At 41.0% G+C, this 15066-nt stretch overlaps 1 protein-coding gene across 3 annotated transcripts in view; it reads right to left on the minus strand.

The window, feature by feature from the left end:
* ctnnd2a (catenin (cadherin-associated protein), delta 2a) overlaps positions 1 to 15066 on the minus strand; it is a 315831-nt gene that overhangs the window by 199545 nt on the left and 101220 nt on the right. For all 3 annotated transcript variants that reach the window (XM_074621862.1, XM_074621863.1, XM_074621861.1), the window contains exon 3: positions 13530 to 13642. In XM_074621862.1, coding sequence (XP_074477963.1) covers positions 13530 to 13642 — 113 coding nt within the window. The remainder of the gene's footprint in view (positions 1 to 13529; positions 13643 to 15066) is intronic.

A 15066-nucleotide genomic window follows, 5' to 3' on the forward strand; every position in this document is an offset into this window, starting at 1 on the left:
TATCAAAAGTGAAAAGAAATCATATGACATATTGGAAAGAAACAAAAAAAAGCTTAACAGAGTACGTAGTGGCCGACAGGGATTCTTGACTGAGGCCACAATCTCACTATATCTCTGTGCCAAATACATAAATCTGTTACGCATATTTTGATCAAATAAATATCCTCAGATACCCTCAGTTCCACAATCACACAGGCTGTAAACAAATCAAAATATTGTTATCGTATAGTGGCAAATTAAAACAGTGACCCTTCCCTTGCAATAAACGGCTACCTCGCCGAACAGCTGCGGCTCGCACGCGTGTGGTGCCCACACAGACGGCGTTGTTGCTGCTGTGCTGCTGAGGCCAGCCCTTTCTTTCTACAAAGAGTTTGTCTTTCATAATGGACATTTCATTTCATAAATGTCATTTATAATTATTTTAGACCAAAAAAGATCAAGAAGTGTGTGCTTATTTGTAAATAGTAATAATAGCCGTGCAAGTCTCTGCATTTTTCACAACACTGTCCTTCAAATATTTCCGAATAAAAGCCTTTTGTTAACAAATGAAGGGATTCTGTGCACAGAAAAACGCTAGAGGGCATTTATTTTGAAGCGGAAACAGGAAGTGTCAAGTTAAAATATTTTTATAGTTTTCACTGTCTGTGACATATTCTACAGATATAGACATTGACACTGTAGTAATGTTGCTGGTATGATGTTAATATACTGTCAAAAGATAATTTTCAGTTTTTACTTTTGCTGTGAACCGCACGCGGCACGTGAAAAAAATGCGCAAGCTCTCAGTTACATCCGAAATTCCTCACTAACATGCTATTTAGTATTCTCACAAATCATCATTTGGGCACATGAGGTTTGCACGGGTTACCATGGTTACACGTCTCCAACCGGCAAAGAGGCTCTCAAGAAGTGACGTAGTAATGACAAACATACATATTACTGGTTATTCACAGAAAAGTTGCGTATGTAGTGCATACAGTAGTATGCGATTTCGGACGTTGCCTTCAAATGTACGAAGAGATGCAGCCGACACAAGCTGTGTGGCTGCTCTAACCTGTTAACATGGGCGCCAAAATAAAAAGCAAGAGGTTCCGCGACACACAAACAAGCAGTGTGGCCGGGGCGTAAGGATAGACCTGGCCAAACTAATAAAAAAAAAAAAGCAGGCACTGTGTTCAACACAATGGTGAAGAACCTCAAAAAACAACTGCATGCAGCTACCCATTAAAATGCAAAACTTAAAAGTATAAATCCAAGTAGCACCAAATTTGGTTTCACGTTATAACAGATTGTTTCTGCACGCTAGACGCTTAGAAAAGGCAGAGCATCCACTGTTCTGGCTACTGTTCAAGTGATCAGCCACTGACTGACTGGACAAGAGGATTTAAGCTCTCCGTATACTTGGCATACATTGGCTGTACTTAACAGTAAGTGTCCCTGAGCAACAATCAATTCCTAAATCCCTGCCCACGCTTGATTGTTGTTCAGCTGACTCTGACCTTTGATTCTCCTTGTTGAGGATGCTGAGATAAAGATGCATTTTTCAATCAGCAACATCAGAAACTGTGGGCTTTCTCCATATACGGGGAAATGTGTCACGAAGAAAAAATATGCGAAAAGCCAAGATGTAATTTAAGAGCAAAGACGGATAGATAGAGGGAGAGATGAAACAACACAGAGAGAGGCAGGCAGAAAGATACACAGCGGGTACGACAGCGGTGTGAGAGATGTCGCCACCTGCCACCATTTTTCTCCTCTCCTCTTGGAAATGCATCATCAGTCATTAGGGGGGGAGCATGACTCGCGGTATCATCATCGCTCACACAGACACACACATACACATGCACGGGCCCAAACACAAGGCGTACTTTAAGGTATAATGCAGCGGCCTATAATTTGAGTTATCTCTATGCAGCATTTTGCTGAGCTTATAAAACCGCCTGCAGCTAATGGCGTGATGGATCCCTCTATTATCACCCAACGCAGGAGACGAGAGTGGGGTATAGTGAGATAAAGGAATGTAATTGGATAGTATTTTAGCCGTGGCAAAAACAGGAGGGTGGTCAGGGACAGAAGGAGAGCACAGAAAAACCTGTAAAATGATAACTGCATGATGAAGACTAAAAGCTGTCTGAATGTGATGGACCTGTCCAATAAATTAAATACTACATAAAACAGAAATCACCTATGTGTGTCTGTAAAATCAGTCCAAACTACGGTAATGTGATGCAAAAATGATTAGTATATTCTAAGATTATACAGTGACGCATGATAAAATGTTAAAAGACACTTTAATTAAAAAAACAACACTTTAATTGGGTCATGAAAAAGGGCAGAGAGGCTAACTTTGAGCACAGAATAAACTTTAAACAGAAAATGCAATAAATCAAAAGGAGCCATCCTAGCAGCGGGGCTCTATGGATGACGTCAGTTTCGCTCGGTCCATCATTTTTGTCCACACTGAAATATCTTTACAACTATTGCATTGTCCTTCAATTTTGTACAGACATTCATGGTCCCCAGAGGATGAAGCTTTTCTTGTTATCCCCTGACTTTTCCTCCAGTGGCACCATTATTTTGACATTTTGTAGTGTAATGTATTGATAACTATTGGATGGATTTTTATAGAATTTGGTGTAGCTATTCATGTTCGCCACAGGTTGAATCGTAATAACATTGGTGACCCCGACTTTAATCTATAGCACCAAAATAGAATTGTATTTAATACCTGGGTTTTTGACCAAATACCAGGATAACCAATGACGTCAGCCTTAGTTGTGCTTTGTGTATAGTGCTAATTAGAAAATGTCAGCACGCTAGCATGCTGAACTAAGATGGTGAATATGGTAACTTATGCTGCACACCTAACCTGGTCCGGACCAGGTTATGTTCAGAGTTTTCACTTTGAATTGGCCAAAAACTTAAAGGGACTTTTTGTAACTTTTTACAGGTGTAAATCTACCGGGTCGGTTTCCCATGCACGCTCGCATATGCGCGCTCGCATAATTATGCGCTCGCATGTGGCTACGCTATTCAGACAAGACTCCAACACAAACTACACGGAAGCACCAAAACCGCAAAGTTGTATCTAGTGAAGCCCGTCTGTCAAACAGTGTTGGCGGCGGTCGTAGTACACGGGGGAGTATGCTTCAGCCTCCGGGGCTGAAGCAGGAAAAGCCAACACTAGGATCAGCATTGATTCATGGAGAGACCTCCGTCTGGTCAGCTATAACACTACTGCCAAGCAGGTGAAATATAGAGTGATATTGTGGTTTTACGTGTGTCGCCTCACTGTTTTGAGTGATGCTCGTTCATGTCTATGTAGAGTGAGCAAGCGCGAGCCTGACGCTGACTTTCGTTGACTTAACGGCCACAAGGTGTCGCTGTTAAGAAGCATTTCTGAAAGTTACAAACAGTCCCTTTAAGTAGAAATAAACGGTAGGCATTGAGAGTGCACTGAGTTGTAAAATAAATATATTAACTTGAATGAATTTACATGATAAGCAATTTTCTGCCAGCATTTCTTTTTTCCTTATTTGCAGCAACAGTGTTGCTTTTTTTTGCTGTAATATTGTTTTTTGTATGTTCTTCATATATATCCATTATAACGACCAGTTCCTCTTGACTGAAGTAGGCTTCACGCAATCTGTCTATTTTGTACGGTAGGAGACTCAAATGACGCGCCAAACGCCTCCCTATGTGGTAATGCAAAGAGAGCCTGATGAAGAAAACCTGGGTTAACAAAGAGAGTTGATAACCACCGTTGTGATACCCATAATCTCTGATTGGGGCTTTAGGTTTTGTTCAGCCAGCAAACACAAAGAAAGCCTGGCTATGTTGAACTTGCTCTGCTAAACATCAGCATGTTAACACCGTTATTGAGAGCATATTGTCATTCTGATGTTACAACATTTCGCTCAAAGCACCGCTGTGCCTAAGGACAGCCTCACAGAGCCGTTAGCATGGCTGTGGACTCTTAGTCTTGTTAAAACACTGATGTCAAACAGGTTTTGAAGGCCAGATAAGAAGCTTAGGGAAGAAAACTAAGTAACCGAGATAGGAGAAAATTGATGATGCTGTGAATAGCAGAAGGGGAGAGGTGATGAAGAGAAGAACACAAGGAGAGAACAGAAAAGAAGTTAGAGCAAGTTCGACAAAACGTAATTCAATGACAGACAAGCGGGGGACTTTTTTTCAAAATGTCTCTGGCATTCAGCATGTGTCTGGGGTCCATTAGCTGCTGTGATCAACTCTGAAGCGTGTGAAGAATAAGCCCATACCAGTGGTGTGACTGTCAGCCCCTCAGGGTAAGACAACTTTATAGTGTAGTAAGTGTGTTTGCCCCTCAGAGAGGTCTCGGGTGCAGGGTGAGGAAATGTGTGGGTATGTGCGTGGGTGTGCTCGTAGACGCGACACAGGGCGTAGCACTGGTCCCTGCTGGTGTGGAACTAAATGTCACAGCTTGATTAGAATAAATAGTCCTATACGGGCTCTGGGACCGGGCACCGACGCACAGCAGGGCCAGCATGTGTGTGTGGTGACTCATTGCTTTTGTTCATTGCTCTCTCTCTCTCTCTCTCTCACACACACATAGATCACACACACACACACACACACGCACACACACATAGATCACACACACACACACACGCACACACACACGCACACACACACTCTTGGACACTCAGGCTTTACCTCTCTCTGACCTACCCAAGGGGTCTTTGGCAGATGTGAAAGTCCGGACAACACAAACAGAAAGCTGTTACTGCCTCAGGATATGAACTTTACACCTCACTCTCCCTCACTCTCCCTCCCTCTCTTTCACTCCCTCTCTTTCACTCACACACAAACACAAACACACACACACACGCACATGCACACTTTAGTCCCTCAATTTGTATCTCTGTGTATCTCTTCAATATGTTGACTTGGCATTAATGTTAGGTACACACTAGTTCTGCAGCATATACGACAGCACGCAAACAGCTGAATAAAACAAATTTCGGCACACATACATACATACATCCACACACCACCAATGTCCTTGTACCAGCATTTTCTTTGTTAGTGGGAGCTTCCATGACCACTGGATATCAGAGGGGGGAAATGTATTTGTCAAGACAACATAGCATCTGGCACTCTGGACAGGTGTTGAAAATCAGCGTTTTCCTGCAAACACTAAACGCAGTGCATCTAGTCCATCCTTCCATCTGTAACCACTTATCCTATTCAGGGTCGCGGGTGGGGAGGGGGGGTCCTGGAGCCGATCCCAGCTGACATTGGGCAAAGGCGGGGTACACCCTGGATAGGTCGCCAGACTATCACAGAGCTGATACATAAAGACAGACAACCATTCACACCTACCGGCAATTTAGAGTCAACAGTTAACCTAACCTGCATGTCGTTGGACTGTGGGAGGAAACCGGAGAACACGGAGAAAACCCACACTAACACGGGGCGAACATGAAAACTCCACACAGAAGGGCGCCAAGCCGGGTTTGGAACCGCTCAGTGCATCCAATCCTTGTGCGTAAATGCATGTTACATTTCTAATGCTACTGTGATGTCCATGTTAAATAAAATAAGTAAGGGATAATGTACAGTGGGCAATGCAAGTCCAGTCAGAGTTTATTTCACAATAATGACCCGCTAGCTGTACAATATCCCGCTTATCACACGGCTACTTACTTAAGAAATGAATAATTCAACACAAAAATGGTCCTCCAGAGTCCGACATCAGAACTGCGTCCATAGCAACGGTCTGTTATACATAGCAATGGTCTGCTATAAAGACATAACAGACCATAGAATGCCATGATTGACCAATCAGAATCTAGTATTCAACAAAGCTGTGTAATAAACTAAACTAAATTTGTGTGTGCATATTCTCACAGGTGTGTGTGTGTGTGTGTGAATAAACATGTCTTGTGTGGATGTCCATGTTTGTGCATCCACAAACCAGAAGTTACACAAGAGAGTGGAGCTAAGTACAACCGAATGCTGAATAAGATAATTGTAGGCAAACAAAAGGTAATAACTGAAACTGAACTGAAAACACACCTTGAAAGGGTTAAAGTTTTAAGACGAAAACAAGGAATACAAGTTTATGGCACTTCCACATTGGCTTCATTTTTCAGAACCAGAAGTTTCCGTCTGGGCTGGGTCAACCTACTGCATATATTTATATCAGTGTGAGTGCAGAAATATAAATTAGTTAAGTTTTATGACGTGATTTTATAGTTTTGTTCTTTCTTTCTCCCTGCATTGCAATTCTTAGCTGCATAAACCATCAACGGCAGAATAAAAATCTGTGACGCCTGAAGCAGGGATCTGTCTGTTTCCAAAACAGACGTAATCCACATGCTTCAACCCGTGAGCAGCATAAATACATGACAGCGGGATACATAAATGAAATGGCCGAAGGCAACGTCCAGTCAACAGAGCTCATCAAAACCAGCACAGAGGGATTATCACACACACACACACACACACACACATATGATCTGTACTTGATCCAGTAGATACACTACAAGTAAATGACTACACAGACACGGTTCAGTTTATTAGCACACTTATAATGAAGTTAAAAGAATATTTGTAAAACATAGAAAACTCGAGCGGGATAGTGAGATAGATGTGTAGAGCAAGAGAAAGACAAACGTGAGAGAAAATGAGACAATGAGAACAAGCAAAGACAGAAAAAGAGAGAGAGAAGGAAAATGAAAATGAAAAATAATAAATCAATGAACCTATTCTGTGGCAGCCACAGGGTAATGAAAGCTATTTATTAGCCATCTATCCCTTTCTCTGTCTCTTTCCTCCTATCTCTCTGCCCTTTCTTTCTCTCTCTCTCTCTCTCTCCTTCCCTCACTCTTTCGGCGTTTGCTTTCCCCCGCCCCCAGGATTGATATACTCTCATCTCTCTCCACTAAACGCTAACAATTCCATTAAGCACAACAAAACACTCATTTAGAGGTCACATTTGTTTCGCTCGACTTCGCTTGTCATCTGCATACCAACTGAGGGGCTGCCTGCCTCGGCTTGGATTCCTATTATCTGACATGACCTTTCTGCTTTAAAATAATTGGCAGATCATAATGGACTTGCTACTCCCTTTTTTCTTTAATGACACGGCTTTACAACAACTGCACTCTGTCTCTTTCCCACTGTGCATTATTTGTTCTAAAGCATAACGGATCGCTATAATATCTACGTCATCTATCATATCACATTATGCATAAATACTCCACAACACTAGCCACAAGGCATCACGCTGGAACTATTATTTGCTAGTAACCAGTGAAATATGACAACAACATAATTACATTTAGCCAGTGAATCCATAAGCTGACGTGACATCTCATATATGGCCTTGATAATCTACAGTATGGCCCCGAGTCACGATTAGCATCGTAGGCAGCTTCACATTATTTCCTCAACAGTTCACGGGCGATGCTTTAATGCACCAATAATGTGTCCCAGAATGCCCAGCAAGGTCACTGCGAGGCAAGACGACAGCCGTGGGACCTTTAATGATCTGAATCTGTCAAAGAATTGTACATCTATCTGCCTTATTTCTCAGTGAACTGCAAAAAACACTAGCGAGGCACATGTGAAACACGCTCTGCAATCTGCTGGTGTCCGCGACAAGTTTTTATGGATAATTTATTTCATTGTTCATGGAAAACGGATGTGATATGACCACAAAGCTCAGAGCAAATGTTTTACTACAGTAGGTTGTAATGGGAAATGAGAGCAGTCACTGACAGGGGCATTATAAAACTGGAGCAACATCAGTTTAAAAGTAATTCCAGTGTTTTGGCCTTGTACAGTTTTTTACAGGTTTCGTTTGGTAACACAATCAAATCATTTCTAACCCTAAAAATTGAACATCCTGGAAAATTTGGTATAGCAGTGTATGGGAAACTGGTACTGTTGCTGGAGGATTTACACCATTCCTCTATGCTATCTAAAACTCTATGGATTATAAATAAATAAATGAATTACTCAATCAATTTGAATAAATATGCCATTAAATGTACCAAAAATATTATTACCATTAAATATAGGCATTAATTATTTGCTAAAATGTGACATAAATTGATATTTCTGTTTTAATTTGCTTCTTCATTTATTTACATTTGTATTAATTGCCTTATATGCTCTTCTATTTAATTTTCCCTTTTATTTATTCATTCATGTATTTATTTTTAATTTTTATTCGCAGCGGCGCTCTGCTGAGTCCTAAGATGGAGAGAACGACCCGGATGTCTCCATATTGACTTCTCCCAGTTTTGACCAAACTATCCCATCCTAATCCAGCTATAGTATACTGTATATCACAGGCAAGTGGCAAGTTACAGTTAGGGCTGTCAACCAATTATAATATTGAATTGCATTATTGTCCATAGTTAATCGTGATTAATCGCAAATGAATCGCACATTATTTATCTGTTCAAAATGTGCCTTAAAGGGAGATTTGTCAAGTATTTAATACTCTTATCAAAATGGGAGTGGGCAAACATGCTTGCTTTATACAAACATATGTAGAGTATATACAGTATTTATTATTGGAAATCAATTAACAACACAAAACAATGACAAATATTGTCCAGAAACCCTCACAGGTACTGCATTTAGCATAAGAAAATATGCTCAAATCAACAGCTGTCAGTGTGTCAGTGTGCTGACTTGACTATGACTTGGCCCAAACTGCATGTGATTATCATAAAGTGGGCATGTCTGTAAAGGGGAGCCTCCTGGGTACCCATAGAACCCATTTTCATTCACACATCTTGAGGTCAGAGGTCAAGGGACCACTTTGAAAATGGCCATGCCAGTTTTTCCTCGCCAAAATTGAGCATAAGTTTGGAGCGTTATTTAGCTTCCTTTGACAACAAGTTAGTATGACATGGTTGGTACCAATGGATTCCTTAGATTTTTCTAGTTTCAAATGATGCCAGTACCTTTAAAACTGAGTCCATTACTACCTAAAAATCGTAAGTTGAGTTATTATTATATACAGCTACTTATCTTGGTAAAATGATCTCTATTTGCAGGACAGACTTATGCAACTAGATTACCACTTCCTATTCTTAACTTTACATAATTTGTTGCTATATCACTGTTTGTTTTGGCATCTCCATAATGGTGAAAAATAGATGCGCACTAATTGAAATCCATCAACCATAAATTCAGCGGCATACCCCTTTAAAAGAGCACCGAAGGCTTGAGCTGCACAGCCAGTCAGGCAGAAAAGACAGCAGGAGCGAATGTTTCCCACTGGCTGCCACTTACCACTAATGCTAGAAAAATGATAAATGAGTCTCGGCATAGTGTTTGGGAGTCTATGTGTTTGCGTGCGAATGTGTATGTGTTGCCAGTGCGCGCTTCCTTCCTGTAAAGTGTTGTGTCGCATGCCAACAGTTCACAGTGTGAACAGATGTTAGTCAGTAATGCCTTGGGTTTCTGCACCGCAGTCAGGCATTTTTTTTTAGGGTCCTCAGCTCTGAGGAGGAGTCCGTGGAGATGCCTGAATTGCTTTATCGAGCAGAACACAACTAAGGACACGCAGGCTCGCAGCGGCTGCCAAGAACACACAGAGACACGCAAACACAAATACGGCACCCGCTCCGAGCATGTGCAATACAAACTCACGAACAGAGACACACACATCTGGAATAATATCACACACAGACTTGTGCTCATGAGTTGGCTTTCAACATGACAGGCTTCAAACAGAGTAATGGACCCACTGCTGAGTGAATATGGTGGCTGCAGCTTAAAGCTCACAGGAAATACTGTATAAGAGAAAATAGACTGTCATGAAAGGAGAATCATAACTTTTGAGTAAATTGTTCATAAAATGTCCAAAAAAAGATGCTATATAGAATAAATAAAAGACCCCTAGTGTTTGTCTGTCTATTTAACAGTCTCCCTTTTTCTGCCCAATCCAACTACCTCCTCTGCCTTCCTTAATTTTTCCCTTGTGCTTTATTATAACAACTATTCACTCAGAGCCAGCCACTACGCTCTATATTTAGCTGCTGCCTGTCGCCGAGACCCTGATGAAGGAGAGGAAAATGAGCGGTGATGCCGGAGACCATGGAAAAGGTTAGTGCTGTCTCTTTGAATAGCATCACACTCTCTCTGATCATTCATAGTTATATTGCAGACACTTATATCTATACTTAGGCTTGGAAAAAAAAAAAAAGTCCTGTTGGAATCTGCATAAAGGAGGGTGTCAATCAAAAATGACAAATGGGCAAACTCAGAGGTGAGCTGTCACATGCATTAATGCAGCAAAAAAAAGGGAAGACAAACGCACATCACACGTTTTAGTTGACACGCATTGACAGGGATGGATGTGGACTCAGTGGCATATAGTGAGCTGTCAGCAGACAAAAGCTTAGCTCAGCCAATCCTCTATATCTGATGTGATAATCATAAGATGATGCAACTATGAGACAGCAGACTTGACAGCAGACAGGCTATTGCTGGCACAGGCACAGGCAGACATTCTCACAAGCGTATAGCAAATGCACCCAAACAGAGGAAAGTGTTTATTTTCACAGACTTTTAATATATGCTGAGGACATGAAGACTTTAGAGGGTGTTGCTAGTAAAGACAATTAACTAAAATAATTGTAAGTATAAGAAAGTGACAAGCCACATGTTGGGTTTAAGTGGAAGATAAAGCTCTTCCAAGAGTTAAAACTGGCTGTAAAAAATATTCAATTAAGTCCAGGCAAGCCTATAGATGACTCTATCAAGACAGAGTCTCAGTTCTTTGCTTTCTTAGCTGTGTCATTTAAAAATATTGACTGACCTGTCCAAAATCAAAGGGATAATATATGTGAATTATGATGGCTTGACATTGGGCTAATAAGCCAAACAAATCACAGTCAAGAGTAACGAGGGGAGAACGGTGTGAAAGATGAGATGAAACCTTGGAAAAATCCATACAAACATTAATATGTGGAGGGCTGATTCTAATTGATAACGCCGACTTGAAGTCAAGACTTAGTTTGAAGTCTTATCAGGTTTCTTTAAAAGGCTGTGTATTGGCAATAATCTGGTAATACGATATGTATCATGATACTGGGGTTATGATTTTTAAAAAAATACTTTTATACACAATCAGAAGAGTGGGATCTGAATTTATCACATTCCCTGTAACATCCAACATCAAAGCACAACACAAAATGAGCCACTGTCTGCCACGACTAACTAAAAAAAACCTGTCTTTGAGAATTGATACAGCATCACACAACATAATATTGCGATACTCAAGTGGATCGATATTTTCTTAAACACTTATTTGTTTAGAGCCAACTATTTTACCTAATAAAAAAATAATTTTAGTTTAATCTAGTGATTAAAAACAAAACAGTCTTATTTACAAGTGTAAACAAGATGTTTCTGAGAACATTTGATGCGAGAAATAGGCATTACAGCAACAGAATATTGATTCATATTTGATCATCCTATCAGATTACCTGTCTCATGCACTGCTGTCAGAATATAAAGATTGTTTTATAAAAAAATAACCTTTTTAATTATATTTGCTCCATTTTAACACACTGCAGTTTTAAGGTTGATTAAGGTGACAATAGCCAAAAATGTCTCATATGTTTCATTCTGCAATACAAATTGTAGGCTTGTGGAAACATATTTTAAACAACAGTTGATTGAGTTTTTGCAATAAGTATCATAAGAATAGTTTCACATGATGGTGGGGACTGCAACAAGGATTATTCAAAACACAAACACACCGCAAATGGAATCTAATTTAAGCCCAAAATAATAAATAAACAACTTTAGTTACAGTATGTATGTGTATCATGTCTCCAAGGTGACTTCGCCAATGTCTATGTACTGCAGAAACTCAATTACTTTGTCTTTGATGTTGTTGCTTGGGTTATTTTTAAATCACTATACCGGCATATTAACAAATAATGGAACTTCAACACAAACCCAGGAAGGAAGCCTCTAAACTTTCACCAAAAAAGTCTCATCTGAGACTCCGCTGGAGCAAACGGAATGAACTGGGAAAGTTCAAAAGTGTCTTTTTTTTTCTTCAGCGTGCTCTGTTTCCCTGCCCCCCCTCAGGGTTGTGTACTTATGCAATAAGCTGCCTGAGGGAGTCAGAGGGATGCTGAATTCAAATGAACCTGACTCTTTGACATCACACCAAAATCCGTGCAAACACGAAAACATACACACAAACATAGGCACACAGGCACACACACACACACACACACACATATAACCCCGCAAAAACTTTCTACCAAACTTTTACTCAGGGATTTTGTTTACAAAGTCTGTATGAAAGAGAAGGTGAAGGGACAGCGATGTAGCGAGAGGTGAGGGGCAGATATTGAGCTCAAGGTATGATCATCAAATCCTAAATTAGCATGCAAGTCGCGTACATCTCCTCTCCTCCATCAACCCTTCCTTCATCTTTACTCCCTCTTTCTGTCGAAAGCTCTCTTTCCCTCATCGGAAAATTATTTTGGCAACAGAAAGGTCAGACTTATAAATGAGGAACATAATGAAGCATTTTTGAAGGGTTGTGGCTAATAGGCTAATTAATATGATTAAAGGGGTTCCAGAAAATGTAATGCTAAGGCTTGACCCTGTCAGTCTTAAAGCAAAGAGGACTTTTTTATGATCGTGTTCACGTGTGGGTGAAGGTGTGCGTTGTCACACCCTCGCCGATGTCGCCGAGGCTTGCGTTGATGTGTCTGTTATATCGAGCCCTCGGCAACTATCATGGCGTGTCAGCGCTGTATGTGAGTGTGTGCATGTTTGTGAGGAGCGCTATCATATTCTCACATCGTTACGTCTGTCTGTATAGTATGTGTGTAAAGCTCCCCGCGAGCTCAGTGTTATTTTACCCCCCATGTAACACCATCGATGTGTGTGTGTGTGTGTATGTGTGTGTGTACTTGGGTGCGAGTGTGTTTATCTGTGTGTGATTTTGCCTGCAACCTCAGTGTTGTCCTAATCCATCCAGCTGATAAATGCACCCCACAGCAGGGGGAACGCTGTTCTTTTACAGTAGCATCACTCCACAGATCTGAGGAGAAAACACCCAGGGTGTGTATGCCTTATAGTGTGTATGTGTGTGTGTGTGTGTGTGTGTGGGGGGTGAAGGCATTAAATGGTGCCGTCAGCGTTAGTGTCATAAAGGACACAGAACCTATTCCATCATGCTCTAAGTTTAAACCCGTGCGTGGGGAGGGAGGAGGTGTACTAAGATGCACACTTGCACGCACACAATCTTGTGTATGTTAATGGCAGGGAAATTAGGATCCCCCAAAGTCCCACATACACACACAATGTATATTTATCTGACAGGGTTTTAAGGACACACACATAAGCACGCATCCTTGCCACACGCTAACCCAACCATCCATCACACAAAAAGTGGGGACAGTGTGTGTTACCTAATACCCCCTCCCCTTTCCTTCCCTTCCCTCGCCACCACACCACACGCAGAGACAAGAACACGGTTTGCATGTTACCTGATGCTGCTCATGCTGCCTGCCTCTGATCCCAGCTTGCATCTCTCCAGCTGGGTGGCGACAATCTGACGCTCAGCCTCGAGTTCCCTGGTCAGGCGTTCAAACTGAAGCTCCTGAGGAGATGTGAGAAAGACAAAGTGTGTGTTAAACAGAGCAAGAAAAGGGAGTCAGAGAAAGAGGCTGAGGCTCTGCTGGGAAGCTCTTAAAGTTTGGAACTGATGCTAAAGTGCCTATATATATTTTAGATAAGGGCTGTCAAAGTTAACGAGATAACGCACATTTGTTTTAACGCCACTAATTTCTTTAAACATTAACTTAACTCATGATTTTTAGGTATTAGTAGGGTCACTTTTAAAGCTATGATATGAAACTATAAAACCTAAGGAGTCCATTGGTACCAACCGTGTCATACTAGCTTGTCGCCAAGGAGGCTAAATAACGCTCCAAACTGCTAAGGCCATTTTCAAAGGGGTCTCTTGACCTCTGACCCCGACATATCTGAATGAAAATGGGTTTTATGGGTTCCCACGAGTCTCCTCTTTACAGACATGCCCACTTTATGATAATCACATGCAGTTTGGGGCAAGTCATAGTCAAGTCAGCACACTGACACACTGACAGCTGTTGTTGCCTGTTGGGGTTGGGCTGCAGTTTGCCATGTTATGATTTGAGCATATTTTTGTATGCTAAATGCAGTACCTGTGAGGGTTTCTGGACAATATTTGTCAGTTTTGTGTTGTTAATTGATTTCCAAATTATAAATATATGCATAAGTTTGCATAAAGCAGCCTATTTACCCACTCTCATGTTGATAAGATTATTAAATACTTGACAAATCTCCCTTTAAGGTACATTTTGAACAGATAAGAAGTGTGATTAATTTGTGATTAGTCACAATTAAGGATGGACAAAAAAAAAGATTCCCATCTGATTTGTCATTGACGGGAGAAGGGTGGGGTATTTAAGCTATTAAAACCATAGATTTCCTTATTCAATGTGACCTTTTAAAGCCACCCGACAGTATTGGAACAGTATTTCGACGTGAATAATAAGCTGCTTTGGGAGCTGCAGCCTACTTGTCGTGGGAGAAGTGAAGTATTGTCAGCCGCAGATCATGGAAACAGCTTAGGGCTGGAAGACAGCTCTGCGACAGTTAAAAATGAAGTGTGATCATTAACATGAATGTGATTGACAGGTGAAAAAAAGGCGTGAGGCAGAGTGACTGGTTGAAAGTGTTCTAAATGTGTGAGCAAAAAAAGCCCCCTTAATCCTATCCGCCGTGTGGAGCGGGAGCACCTGAAACTGGGTTACAAACTGTAAATCTGTCTAATGAAGATTCTTGTGGAATTCCTTCATGAAATGTGTTTGTTATTCCCAGATGAGTTGTTTTCCTGTTTGGTTCAACAAAGAGATGCTCACATTTGAAAACTGACACAATCTTTCAAAAAGTAAATAAGAATTTCAAAACAAAAGTGTATTTTTTTCTCTAGTGTAGCTGATAACAGAAGTCCTTCGCTGACAAAGTGACACGTTTACT

Source organism: Sebastes fasciatus, chromosome 21 (assembly GCF_043250625.1).
Source record: "Sebastes fasciatus isolate fSebFas1 chromosome 21, fSebFas1.pri, whole genome shotgun sequence".
Classification (NCBI taxonomy): Eukaryota; Metazoa; Chordata; class Actinopteri; order Perciformes; family Sebastidae; genus Sebastes; species Sebastes fasciatus.